The following is a 14,398-nucleotide window of genomic DNA, read 5'->3' on the forward strand; positions in this document are numbered from 1 at the left end:
CAAGGCAAGCATTGTTGTAATGCATTTGAACTTGAAAAAGCAGTTATCACCAGTTTTGGTGAGTCAACACACACTAATATCTTAAATCAATTCTGTGAACAATGAAGCCAAGTTTTCCTTTTCAGTGATTTTATTCTAATGTGAAACACGAAGAAACAAGCACCCAAAAAACTCCAATATAGTATGAAACTTTAATAAAAGTTGCTTAAAAAACAAAGAGCAAAATTTTAAAATAAACTGACTTGACTCCTAATCACACACATCTTTCTGACATCAGGAAGAGTACTTTCAGACTGTCGGGGAAAAAAAAGAAAGAAACAAAGATCTGCTGTTGAAACATTACTCCCAAAGACTGTTGAAATGCATGACATGAAGCTTCAGAGACAGACAGTTTTATTAACAGGAGGCTTAATTTTAAACAGTATATACAAATCACATGACTTTTCCAAAGTTGGGACCACCTAGTAATCTGTCAAAACAAAATTATGCTAATGAATTACAGAAGCATCTGTGTAATGCAACCGGCCTCTTTATTGAAGTACACCTTTATACAATCCTTCCACGGATTCCTGTACTGTGAAATCCTCTCAGGATGCAGCGCTGCACAGGTTTGCAAATCTCTCCTACACACCACATGAATAAAACTGTTGCCACTTGCACCTCTCAATTTTGCCTGCCCATGCACTTCAGTGTTCCATGGAATGCAACACCAAAAAGCAGTGTTTTTCTTTGTCAAAAAAAAACCAAGAACAGTTTGAAGTTTGCTATGTTTAAGTACAATGATTTGCAGGGAATAGCAGGATTTTTTTCAGGCAATGCCCAAGTCTTAAAATTTATCATAAGCCAAGCAAGGATAAACCAAAAAAATTCTACTTTTCACTTGAGTAATTACTTCCTTTCCATTTCTCTGTTTTTCCATGGAAGGTTTCACTGCACAACAAAGAAAATGGCAACTCTTTACAGACTTTGAATACAACGTAACAACTTTATTGCAAAAATATATAGTAAACTCAGTACTTTCAATTTTTGGAGAAAAATAAATTTTATCTCTGAATTCACCCACGGCAGTAATTCACAACAGAGTTGCTGAAGATACAAGTTTCTTCCATTATAACCTAATTTAAAACTTTATATGGACTCCAATCTTCTACTAATAATCACCACTTTGGTTCTCTTAGCAGAGACTCTGTGTGAGGAGTTCAAGAGACATGTGAGAAACACCAATATCCAACTAGTGTCAAAGATCCTTTCTCAACTGATTTGTGTAATCCTAACAAATCAAGCTACTTAAACAATAATGATTATTTTCAACTGAAAACATTTTAAATGTACTACAAAACTCATATGGTTTATGTTGAGGTTAGCTATACTTGTGGCAAAAGTCTTATTCTGCACAGTTATAATTGCAATATATAAATAACTAAAGGTTATACCACACAGAACAGCTTGAATTTTACAGAACGATTCTGCTCATACTCATAGGAATTAGTTTGGTAGACACATCAGCAAAGGGCATAATTCAACTGTTCATACAGTGAGAATTCTGGAAAAAATAAAGATACATATACAAAACAATTCATCTGTGTACACTGAGAATTCATTCAGTCGCAGAATAAAATCAGGACTTCAAACAAAGCTTGACCTGTGAACAAAGCGAATTCAGCCAGCTTATAACCAAATCTAAAAATAGCTATCTAATTTACAATGGCTTACAAGAACACCACTGAAGAGCTTCACTGACTTCATCTATTTCCCTTATCCAAAACTATGTCAAACCAATCTCAGTTTCTCAATAAGCACTGTGTCCAAAAGAATTTACCAAACTTTTATGACGAATAAGAATCTGTCCAGCTTCTTCACATATTTGTACGAGGAAAATCCACCACACCCCTCTCCTTGCAGTGTTTCTCATGTAATGGCTAACCCAGTGCTCTGTCTTATCAAAACCCATCTGTTTTACAATTTAAACAATCCACAGGTTCTATCCTGGAAATACTATAAAAACCAATCCAGATGCATTTGTCACAGCACTATGAATATCTATTCTACAACTACTTGATGAACAGCTACCCTAATACAAGTTTTACTTTCCTAGAACCTATAGGCCTGTCATTTAAATCAACAACAGCCGCCATAGCTTCATCACGAGACTCAAATGCAACCATTGCTTCTCCAGTTGGCATGCCTTTTTCATTATATTTTAAGCACACTGAACCAGGGATCACTTGGTAACCATAAAAGAAATCCAAAATTTCATCCACCGAAACGGTAAAGGGCATATTCTGCACTTTAATGACAGTTGGCCCTGGCTTCCCAGACCCTGTTCCAAAACCTGGGGGTCCACCAATATGTATGTTTCCTGGTCCAGGTCCAAACCCTGGAGGTCCACTCAAATGTCCAAGACCACTAGCAATTGCTGGAGGACCAGCACCAAAGGCAGGGGGCCCACTTAAATTGCCAGGACCGTTACCAAACGTCTGAGGACCCCCTGCAAAACCTGCAGGTCCACTCAAATTAGCAGGACCACCTGCAAAACCTGGTACCTCAATACTTGCACCAGGTAAACCACTAGCTGAAACTGTTGGTATTCCTGGTCTAGAATCAGGAAAGCCACCTATTCCAGGTGGCGGTAAAGGGGGACCAAATGTGCCAGACCCACTGAAATTACCAGGGAAATTAAACGGAGGACCATTATTTGCTTCTTTAGCATTTCCCCCCAAGAAGGCATGCTCATCCCCACCAGGGCCCTGTGCTCCTGGCACAGCTGCATTTCCCTGGATCGGTATTTTCAGGATCTTTTTTCCTTGAGATGCTGGGTTTCTCTCAATATCTCTCATTTCTTCTACAGTTATCAAACGCAAATTAACATCTCTTCCATTCAGCTTTTTACGGTGCAAGCGTTCTGCCTTACGAGCATCATCTTCAGCTTTAAACTGAACCAGTGCTTGTCCTAAACCTTGCCCATTATTATCAAGAAGAATTTGCACAGAGTTTTCTTCCACTGCCAGTCCCTCTAGAAACTGAAGTATTTCAATTTTTGTTATATTGTATGGAATATTAGATATATGCGCACACAGTTTTTGCAAGCCTGATTCTCCCTCAGCATTCATCAGAATTTCTCTCTGGTCATAGCTGAAGTTCTGCAATCTTTTACGAATCATATCTATCTTTTCTAACATTGCCTTTTTAGTAATTGGATGTACCTGAATGAAGCGATTCCCTATGTACTGCTTATGATGACATAAAGCTGCTTTATAATCAGCTTCATTCCTAAACTCAACAAACCCCTCCCCAATTGCCTTCCCATTGGGTCCATAAGCTATATAAATGCTATCCTCAACTATATCCAGCTTTTTAAAAAAATCTATCACATGTTTGTTCTCTGATTCAAAGGGAAGACCTTTCAAATAAACACAGAAACCGTGCTCATGGGGAGATCTTGACCGCGACCTTTTCTGTCCACTGGGAGATTTGGACCTAGGATGAGCCGGGGGAGGAGGATGTGCCTGCCCAGAGGGACCCATGGTTTGCTTGAAAGTTATGTGGCCTCCAGCAGCTACCCACTGTCTCTCTGTTGCAGGACTAACTTCAACATAGCGCTGGATCATTAGCATTCTGTTTCGCTTCAGTGCTTCAAAGGTATCTTGAGGAGAAAAAAACTTAACTAGTCCATTTCCATTATTTCGACCTACATGATCCTTCAGCATATGGACTGCATCCACACGGAGCCCAAGGAAAAAGTCTTTCACATCAGATTCTGTTGCAGTAAAGGGCATTCCATGAACGCTGACATACAAATCATCTGGATTGATTGGAATTGGCTTGACACTACCTTGAGAATTCATCTGGATAGGATTTACAGGATTCATGGGACCAATAAACAATGGATTCAAGCCGCTGTTCATATTCACTGCTGCTCCAGACCCATTAACTCCAGTGGGTAAGGGTGCTACAGGTGGAGGATTCATAGGAGGCATTCCTGATATGGGAGGCAGAGGTGTCATTGGAGGTACAGGGGGCACAGGGGGTATTGGAGGAACTGGAGGAACAGGAGGCAGTGTAGGTACAGGAGGTGGAACAGGTATAGGGGGAATAGAAGGCATTGGTGGCAAAGATGGCATAGCTGGGATAGGAGGGATTGGTGGAGGAGGTACTGTGTTCATTGGGGATGCTGTGCTAGGTATGGTTGAGCTAAATGTTGGACTACCAAAGGTACTCCCAAGATTTGGAGGTGCAGTGCCAATACTGGCAGTAGAAAATGTGGATATGTTTTTATTGCTTTCATGCACGGTAGTAGAAGCAGTTACTACACTAGGAGAAGGATTATTAAAGTTAGGTACAGTAGTAGGTAAGTTAACTCTTCCACTCATTCCAGAACTAGGTGGTGGTCCTGACCTGCTAGCATTTGCTGGTGGCATATCTAGATTGGCAGTTTCAAAACGCCTACGACTGAGCTCTATCATATTCTGCATTTCAGTTTTACTGCTCAGCAACAACGTTACTTTTGACCCTTTAATTGTACCACCTGTGCGCATCATACCAAGCCTTGCATCTTCATCAGTGGCAAAAACGATGAAAGCCTCACCCAGTTCACCCCCTACAATATGCACGCCCCCATCAGGAATGGTCAATCCAGAGAAGAAGTGGCGAATGTCCATGGTCCCCGCCACAATCGGGAGACCTTGCAAGCGGATGACCACAGCCATGCTGCGCTGAAACAACACACACCTGCAGATGAGAAAAGGCAACGGCTATGTCAGACTACTGTTCATGGCATCATGCAATTACCTACAGATACCATCTACTATATTTGTTTATATACACCTAATAACATCTTGCAAAGATTAAGTGTGCTTATATTCCAAGTTCCTTATTCATGTTTGTTTACTTCATACAGGCTGAAGTATTAAACATTTATCAACACAATCAGTATACATTTTGCACTAGAAATTCCAAAATAGCTGTTATACGAAGACCACAAGTGTCAGTTAAAAAAAACAAAGGAACATCAAAAACCGTAACTATTACATCAGTAGTTCATTAATGGAATGTAAGCGAAAGGAGTATTTTAGCCAGACAAAGCAAAATTAATTTACCATTACCCTGATATGGTATCCACCGTACCTGACAAGGTGGCTGAAAACTTCTGCACAGCTATGGGAAACAAACAGTTCCCTTTAATTTGGGGAAGGATTTTACCTCCTGCCAGGTGAAGACAATTAGAAACATAACAGTGGGTTGGGAAAGAACAAAAACCCATTACGGACAACTAGCAACTGTGAGAGTCACAAGACATCCTGACAGGGAGCGTCTATATTACACTGACCTGATGTTTTTTCTCCTAGCAAAGGCAAGAGGTCCAGGTGACCTGAAGCTTGCTATTATAAACCAGCCCCAGACGTTTTGTGACAATAGAGACCTCACCTAAATTAACATCTATGCATATCTAGATAATGACCTTCACAATTTTCAAAAACAAGGTATTTTTTAAAAGTTGCAGATATTCTGTCTACCGTGACCCCTTACATCTCAGATGTAAATAAATGAATTTTATTTCCACAGCTGCCATTAGTAGATCCTTAAGGTAATTCTGAACAGCTAGATCTGAACAGTTACCAAGAGGAAACTAGATAGCTGTCACTTAGGCAAACCTTCAGCAAAGGCTGAAAGCATGATATTAAATAATATTAGCACAATTCAACATCTCAGAAGCCAGTCTCTCATCCTAAACTATCAGCAATAGCACCATGCTTCACTTGAGCCACTTAATCTCTGAAACTTCTGGACTTCCTAAATACAAGCCAGTTCAGTATCTGTATGGAAGATCTCCAAAGCTCCCCTAAGTCACATACCAGTAGTGTTAACTCATCATTTGAAATCAAGGATGAACCAGATCACAGAATCACAGAACTGTTTAGGCTGGAAAAGACCTTAAAGACCAAGTCTAACCAGATGCCCCAGTGCAACACCACAAAGCTATGGATCAAAGACTCCCAGCCATTACCAAAGCTCTGACCAACCACAATCAATAACCATCTCCCAGCAACTCAGCTATATCCCAGCATACAGTCAAATCTCTAAGCTGGCTCCATGTGTTTGTCCAGGTCATCCAAACACATTAGAGAAGACAAGTCTTCAATGACTAGGTAAAGCCACAATTTAAACAGGTAAGGCTGAATCCAGTACTTAATGAAAACAAGAGTAACAATTCTTTTACAGGGTGAAGAAGCAACAATTCTTTTGTTTGCATAATGGAACCTCAGATTACTAAAATGTGTCCTTAAGTATTTTGTTCTGTTGACCAACACACCAGAGGTAAGTCCTCCAACACACTAATGAACTCAAGCAACATCCTGGGGTATTATAGGGCATTGCCCCACAACTATCACCAGACACCAGAAAAGTGTGGAGGGCCTTTCTCCCTCAAGGAAGCAGCAAACAAGTCCATTTGCACAAAGTCAGTTCTGCGGCTTTAGTCACTGTGCATGAATACTGGATTCCTTACTGCACCATCCTTGCAGTTCATAATATAAGATTTAAAAACAAAAAAAAGGAAAAAATACCACTAAGAAAACCCCTATTCCACCAAGGAAAGACAGCAACAGAAAGGCTTATACTATACTAAGTCTTATACTGTACTAAGCTTTGGGGATAGTTTTTTTTGAAAGCAACTTTCTCATCTCCATCGTGAGGCAACAGAAGCAACATCCTTGCCTTTAGCTCTTATAGTGGAATTACATTTAATCTGAGAATAAAATTCACTGCCCAATCATTTTCCAACAACAAAATAACTTGCCCATGAGGAAAAAAAAACCAGAAGTCAAAGTAAGTTTTAAAGAACTGTTTTAAAAAGTAGTGTTTTATAATGATTCTGTTGTTTTATTTTAAACTTGCCTAGCATTGATGACAATCTCCAAATTTAAAGTTAAAATTAAAATTCTGCCACCTTTAAGAAGCTATATTAAAGAGTATTGTAAACCCAAGGTTTATATTGTGCTACAGGATTGCTTCTGAATTAGATTATCCTGAGGCAAGCAAGCGGTAAAAAAATATCACTGGCTTGGCACCTATGCTTTCAAAACTGGAATACTACTAAAAGCAAATCTTGCCAGGAGATTTAGATTTCTTCTACTACCTATTATAGATAGAAATTAGTTTAGAAATTTTTATGTATCAAAAGTTAAAGACATTTGAAGCGTCTTGTGTTAAGTGAGAGACTACTTTTAGCTATTTCCTTAATCCAAAAGAGATGACAATCTCATATATAGCCATTGGTGGAACAAAGGCAACTTGGGAAGGTGTGGGAAAACCTTGTACTAAGGTCTGCTGCTTTGGAACACCTTACTTTCTCTAACAGAACTGACACCTGCTAGATAACTGCGTTTATAAATTATTTCAGCCCAGAGGACAAATCAACAGATGAAGTAACAGAAGAGTTCAAGCATTTGAACACTTATATAAATTCTGGGATAATGCAAATCTTTCAGTTTCACATTAAATTCAAAACTTCATAATAAAGACTAAGAGAGTATTTGAAGTCTTGTTACTAAGTACTCCATTCAGATCCACTAAATCACTATTGACAAAAAAGTCTAAAGAGCTGCTTAGGCATATAATTACTAAAAAACCTATCTGCAATGACTTCAATGTAGTTAATTCCATGCAGAGTATTAAGCAAATGCTTGCTTAATGTTAAGCAAGAGCTGACAATACCATGGTCTGCATAAAAAGAGTTTTAAGGACTTGACTAATCAAATATTTTTGATAAAGGAACATGTAACACAGCTGCTTCATTTTTTCAGAATTTTGATACTTAGACAAAGTAATAGTGTCAGTTCTGTTACTTACAGAAAAATCTCAAGGACAAAAAGGGCCAAATTTTAAATTTCTAAACACTAACAAACCACATTTTTTCCAAAATGCAGTTAGGAGACAATAACCCACTTGCTCAAATTTTCCAAGTAGTGAAAATGCAAAGCCTGCTCAAATATTTCACTGTTGACTTGCAGAGACCAGCACATGCAGAGGCAACATTAACTTCAGACACAAAATAGGCCACACATCATTTCAGCAAGCACTGAAGGCTTTTTGTAGGGCTGTCAGTTCTCAGGCTGCCTGATTTTCTCCGAGCACAAAAAGGTACTTCAAGGCAAAAGTGGGTTTTATTGCCTTTTTTTGCATTTCATATATTTGTGGAAAGACAACATCCTATGAGTGTACTATGGACAATCCATCCCCATTAGCTAGCTGTGATCAAAGCTGGAGATTTACAGGCTGCTGACAACCAACCTGATTCAACTCATTTAATGAATTTTAACACGCCTTAACAGTAATATCTTTTAAAATGTTGATGCTACACTGGGAAAAAAAACGTGTAAAAGATGACAATACTATTTATCTCATCAATGTATTCATTAGTAAAATAATAATTATTTGGGTCAAACATTTAAATTCGAAAGCACACCAGATTAGCCTTTCAAGATGTATGGATTTTGCAATAGAAAAGTTCAGAAGATTCCTCCTAGTCCCTGGGAAGTATTTAAAGTACAATACCCACATGATACACACACACACACACACACACAAACATATTTGGCAATTCTTGACTGAAGACTAAGAACTGAAGGAACACTGGTTCCTGTAGGAGGAATTTTAAGTATGAACTGTCTCACAAAAGTTAAAACTGCAAACTACAGTTTTGTCTTTTACTTAAGGCTAAAATCAACCTGTTATAGTCATCCTGGAGCCAATTCAAAACTATCTGACCCTTTTAAGTACTGCAAAAACTAATCAGAACCAACTGATGTACACTCCTACACTCCAACAATTACAAACACAGAGACCCATGGCTTGCAGCAAAGTAACTGCATTTGCCAACAGTGCAAAATAAACAGGAGAGTGTTCCAGTCTACCACATGCTGATGAAACAACAAAACATTAGTTTGGCAGAAAATTCTGTTTACAAGAAAAACATTGCCAAAACAACCACCACCGGTGGTGAGTAGACAAGCTATAGATTATCTGACTCAAGTCTTTTGACACAAATTTACTGATTCCAAAAGCTTCATTTGTTTCTTAGGATATACTCAATATGCATAAAAAGAAGTCTTCAATTCAAAAGCTCTTACCTGCAAAGACAGATGTTTTTTTCTTAACAAGTAGCAGAAGCCAAGCCAATCCTGTGGGCAACCAATTAAAACCAACTTTTAGACTGCAATAAAGAATAAATGGAGGCAAAAATCAATGCAGGCAACACAACAGCAGTAACAGTCCACAAAGAACTGTATACACAGAATTTCAAACCTGCAACCACCACAAGGCACTGCAACATAAAAGAATCATAAGGGTGCATTTTCTACAGATTATCTCTATATGACTTACTGGCAATTGCATTGTAGAGCTTTTGTATGGTTTCAAGACATAAATGCCTTCCACAAAGACTATAGAAAGAGCCAGAATGCATTTTAAGAATCTTTCAAATTTTCCTATCACCAATAGGTGAAAAAAATCTCTCTTTCAAAGGCAAAGAACAAGAGTTAAATACTTGAAAGCCCTGAATTTTACCAAACCCTGCTCCATTAATAATGGTATTCCTTCCTCCAACGGTGCATCTACTTACTTGAACAAAGTAAGGTAGAGTAAGCCATGCCTAAGAAAACCACCCCAGAACTGCACCTGAAGAATTCTTCAAGAGTCACACTAGCTGGGTAAAACTAAGTGACATTTCACAGCCATGTCTATGCAGTCAACTCCACAGAGCACACAGCAAGAACTCCCATAAGATACTCTACTTTCATTTGTAATCTGCCATTTCATTACTCAAATCCTCATCAAATGCCCATTTTTTTCATTACTTTATAAAAATTATCTTCCCAGGTTTACAACTCAACAAAAAAGCCAAGCACTTTAAGTGGCAACATAACTATTTTGTATTGAAAGATAGGATGGAAAACCTTTGCTCTTTCATTACTTGGCAGATCACCTCACACTAAAACTGTGATTCTTTGGAAAGTCATTGAGGAACGAATCTCACTAAGAACAGATAAATGCCTTCTCACACAACCCCAACAAGCTGGTTTCAGTTACAAGCATCATTACTGAAGTGAACTTAGAGCAAGAAGTACAAACAAACCCTTCACAAACTCCCTAACAGAGAGAATTAAAACAAACGTAACTATTCACGTATCTTCCAGGACATGAACGACAGACTTACAAGTGAGAAAGATAACACTACAGTTAAATTAAAATGGCAAACACATTTAGAAAAATAAGATTTTTGTTTATTAGACCTTGAAGAGAAACATGCAATCCTGCATTAGAAGAACTCAACTACATAGTTTCATGTATAGCAGCGTCAACCAGCAGTTTGCAAAGAAAGAAAGAAATGCAATCACCTGGAAAACCATCTCATGCAAAACCACACCTGCTTCAAGCAGCAGATAAATCTTTCATGCACAAGGAACTTCCCATTTAGAAGAAAAGCCTAAATCATTAGATGGATTTCCAGTATAGCAACCATGTTCCCCTTCACAACACTGAAAACAAGCTGAAGATCTGCAGTGGACTAAGACAATGCAAACAAAACCAGGCAGCATTCAGAATAGGAGCAAAACTCCACTTTGCTACGTTTAACTTCTTCACCAAATACCATCTACTTTTAATTTCAAGTGTCACATCTCTCAACTTTAAAGAAAACCATCCATGCCTTTTGTAGGCAAAAATTACCTTTCCAATCAACAGAATATGCAAGAGCACATTAACTAGACAAGAATCAGCTAGAGCACAGGTGTTCCCACAGAGCTGGCAGCCCATCTCTGAGAGTTCTCTGGAGAAACCTCCACAACACCCTGTCCGCTGTATAGAAAGATCCAACATCCACTGGACACAACAAATTATTTAACGAGAGGAAACCACCACGGAAACAATCAGCCGATTTGCCTGACTAACACGAGTAGATCAAGGTGAGGTAAGAAACCACTAATAACAAGTAAGTTTAGGAGTGAGTAAAACCAGAGCCATAAGTTTTTTTATATCGAAAGAAAACTCAAAGTGTGCATTTCCGGGGCTCATTTGAACGCTAATTCGCTTTGGGTTTTTTTTCTTGGAAAGGTGGCTTTAAGGTTTTTTATTTTTTCGTTTATCGATCGTGGGGGAGTAGGATGGTATTTTGTTTGGTTGGCTGTTGCTATTTGGTTGTTTTGGGTTTTTTTTAGCGGAGCTGATTTTTTCTAGCAGATGCGACTTTACTGAACAGCAACTTCGCTGGTATTTATAAGGTGCACCCGACGAGCGTTGGTAGCGCCGCAGACACCGGGGACCTTCCCCTCCGCAAGGTGCGGAGTACTTGCCTCGCTTCGTCCCCCGGGCGGGGCGGGGCAAGGCGCAGCCGCCCCGCCTCAGCACCCCCGGGATCCAGACACGCCGGGGCCCCGCGCCGACAACGGGACCGCAGAGTACCCCGCCGCACCCGTCAAACCCCCGCCTCAGGCTCCGGCACAGCCCCCGCCATGCGGCCCGTGCCACGGCTCGGGCCCCGGCGCCGCCGCAAGGTCACTCGGCCGCTCCCGCCGGACGGGCCCGCGGCGCCTGCGTTCGGCCCCACAGACTCACCTGCCCGCGCAGCTCCGCGGGCCGGCGTGCGCGGGCGGCGACAGGGAGTCAGGGACGGGGGAGCGGCCGGGGCCGGCCCGAGCCGCGGGCCTCAGCGCGCCGGGCTGCCGCGAGGCGGGAGCGGCCCCGCTCGGCGCCCCGGGGCTGCAGGCGGGAGGCGCGGCGCCGCCCGGCCCGGCCCGGCCCTTTGTGCGCGGGAACGCGCCCGCCCGGCCTCCCTCCCCGCGTCTCCCCGCCACGCCGCGGGCCCACAGCGCCGGATCAGGCAGGCGGCCCGGCCTGCCCGGGCGCCGCCGCGCTCTTACCGAGGGATCTGTACGGGAAAAAGGGTTAGAACGGAGCCACCCCCACCGGGCCCGCGGCGCGCCGAGCCCCGCGCACCGACCGCAGCCGCACAAAATGGCCGCCGCGATGCGGCGCCGCTGGGGGGCGGGGGCCGGGTGGCGCGGGGGCCGGGCGAGCGGCACGGCGAAGGCGGGGTCGCGCGGGGGCGGTGGCGCGTGCGCTGGACTGGGCGGGGCCGGGGCGGGGCCTGCACTGCGCGTGCGGCGCCGCTGAGGACTGTTGCTGAGGGAACGGGGACTCCGGGAGAGCGCTGAACTAACAAGGAGGAAAACAACCCTGAGAGCGGCTGTTTCTAACCTCTGGATGTACGACCAAGTTGCAGAATAAAAATGAAAGACTCCTGGGAGCCGATGCCCCGTGCTGTGATTGTCTCCTTGGCTTGACTGAATGCAACACTGATAACCAGGCAGTGCACTGAGCTCAGCGACCCCCGGACTCTTCTGAGTTCTCCGTCACTGCGCTTCAACGGACACAGGCACAGCAGCACCAGCCATTTCCAATGGAAAAAATCCCCGTTTACTTCTCTGCAAGAAACGGATAAAAGTAAATAATTGCCTCCCTTTGCAAATGCTTTTGCAGTGAATGTTGGAGTTCAACAACTCAGTTTACTTTGGCCCTGGTTTCTCTTAAGAGGTGAAAACAGTCACGGTTGTGCTCTCCTGAGGTGGATCCAGCGTGGGGTTGCTCAGCAGCACAATCATCCCCACTCCATTTGTTTTCCTATATTTTACTTTCAAATTCTACTTTACTACTCTCATCCCCTCCCAGGCAACAGCACACATGTGCTTATCTTCTCCCTGTTAACCCCAGTTATAAGATTTTGTATTCTATTTGGTATTTATGATAGTAGATGGCCCGAAAATACTAGTTCTGCCAAGCTAATATCTCCTTCTCGTCTAGCCAAGTGTGGGCAGTATCCAGTAGTTCACCTTTCTATAGCACTAGTGATAATAGATAGGGTTGGCTGTCACCATGCACCCTGACACAGCCCAGAAAAGCAGGTGAGTGAAGTCACCAGAGGCACCAATAGCCAGGCTTGCCAGCTTCCCTGGAGAGCTGGTTGCCTAGAGCATGCGAGGGATAGCAGGAGCATCTGCAGCTCAGGGCTTCACTCTGTGACACCAATAGCACTTCCCAAGCTGCGCCAGCCACCCTGCAGTGGGGAGACAGTGTGGGGTAACAAAAGGACAGTGCTAGAATAACCCAGGTCAGAGGAAAAATAAGACTTTTCAGCTTATGTCACAGACATCTTTTCTTTATGATGCCCTTTCTTTAAAAATCCTTTCTTTAGGATTTTTCCCTCTTCTGGGAGGCTGAGGCCCCAGAAAGAAAATGTAAACAATGGTTATCTGCTGCTGTGGAATGCAACGGGTGCCCCTGTGATTGGCCCATGTTGCATGTTTACAATTAAGAGCCAATCAGGGGCCAAGCTTTCTCTGGGACAGATCAGAGAGAGCTCCTTTGTTGATTATTTATTTTCTATTTTTAGCTCAGCAAGCTTCTGAACTTCTCTCTCTATTCCTTTTAGTATAGTCTTAATGAAACTTATATCATAAAATAATAAATCCAGCCTTCTGATCATGGAGTCAAGATTCTCGTCTCTCTCTTCACCCTGAAAAACCCTTGCAAGCCTGGTAACAAGCTTATGTTCAATGTGATGAGTCACCACGTCAATTTTTGTTGGTCAAAAAAAGTATGGTGAAGATACTTGTGAGGTTTACTGTGTGGACCATTAGGAGCATGCCAAGGGACCAAGAGTACCAAAGACAAGTCAGGAGCATAATGCAGATAGTTGCCAACAACAAGAAGAAAGTATCTGTGGAAAGCAAAACATTGATAGACAGAAGGTTATAGGACAAGGGATCACGTAACCGTGTCCAGTGTTTTCCCTGTAACATGCATGTGGGGAAAGGCAGAGGAAAAAAAGCATTAGAAAATAATGGGTTTTTCCTTTATTAGACACTAGGGAACCACTGAGGGCACACTCATTTATGTCTCCTTTACTTAAATCAAAACTGAAGAAAAGTGTTAGGTATGCAACCAGGGGAAGAAAATTTACACAAGACATTTTAAAGTAAAGCTTGAGGAAACCAGCATCCACTGTGGCAATTGCACATATTAAATAAATATATTTTCCTCCTTGCAATATTAGTTTTGCTGCACCATTAGTCTGGAAGTATTACCCCCAAATCCAGGGTTCTTTGCTTCCCCAGACCCTAACCTAATGCTTCCCCATTCCATAAATACAGCCTCTAAACCTATTCCTTCATCTATGGTTTGGACAAATTAACTCGGTTTGCTAAATGATTTGTACTACTTTGTGTTTTCCGTTCTAATAACTACATGTCAACCACAAATCTTGTTTCCAAATCATTTAGAAAACTGTTCAAGAGAAATAATCCTCACAGAATCTCCGAGAAACACTCTCTTCATGACTCATCTC

At 41.9% G+C, this 14,398-nt stretch overlaps 2 protein-coding genes across 3 annotated transcripts in view; both read right to left on the reverse strand.

Annotated features, from left to right (window-relative positions):
* Nucleotides 1-11,973, reverse strand: part of CPNE1 (copine 1) — a 61,787-nt gene extending 49,814 nt beyond the window's left edge. Inside the window, 2 exon segments of the mRNA XM_064729673.1 lie at nucleotides 9,129-9,211; nucleotides 11,916-11,973. The gene's annotated coding sequence lies outside the window, so the exon portion shown is untranslated.
* Nucleotides 173-12,048, reverse strand: RBM12 (RNA binding motif protein 12). Of its 2 annotated transcripts, none has more exons than XM_064729672.1 (3): nucleotides 11,916-12,048; nucleotides 9,129-9,179; nucleotides 173-4,728 (listed from the first exon to the last, which is right to left on the reverse strand). In XM_064729672.1, the coding sequence occupies exon 3, from the start codon at nucleotides 4,704-4,706 to the stop codon at nucleotides 2,067-2,069; it is 2,640 nt and encodes an 879-aa protein (XP_064585742.1). In that variant the 5' UTR covers nucleotides 4,707-4,728; nucleotides 9,129-9,179; nucleotides 11,916-12,048; the 3' UTR covers nucleotides 173-2,066. The 2 variants fall into 2 exon arrangements, with proteins under 2 accessions (XP_064585742.1, XP_064585741.1); XM_064729671.1 differs by having other exon boundaries at nucleotides 9,129-9,211; nucleotides 11,916-11,971.
* Between the last annotated feature and the right edge of the window lie 2,350 nt (nucleotides 12,049-14,398).

The sequence above is a fragment of the Zonotrichia leucophrys genome, chromosome 20 (assembly GCF_028769735.1).
Source record: "Zonotrichia leucophrys gambelii isolate GWCS_2022_RI chromosome 20, RI_Zleu_2.0, whole genome shotgun sequence".
In the NCBI taxonomy this organism is placed as follows: Eukaryota; Metazoa; Chordata; class Aves; order Passeriformes; family Passerellidae; genus Zonotrichia; species Zonotrichia leucophrys.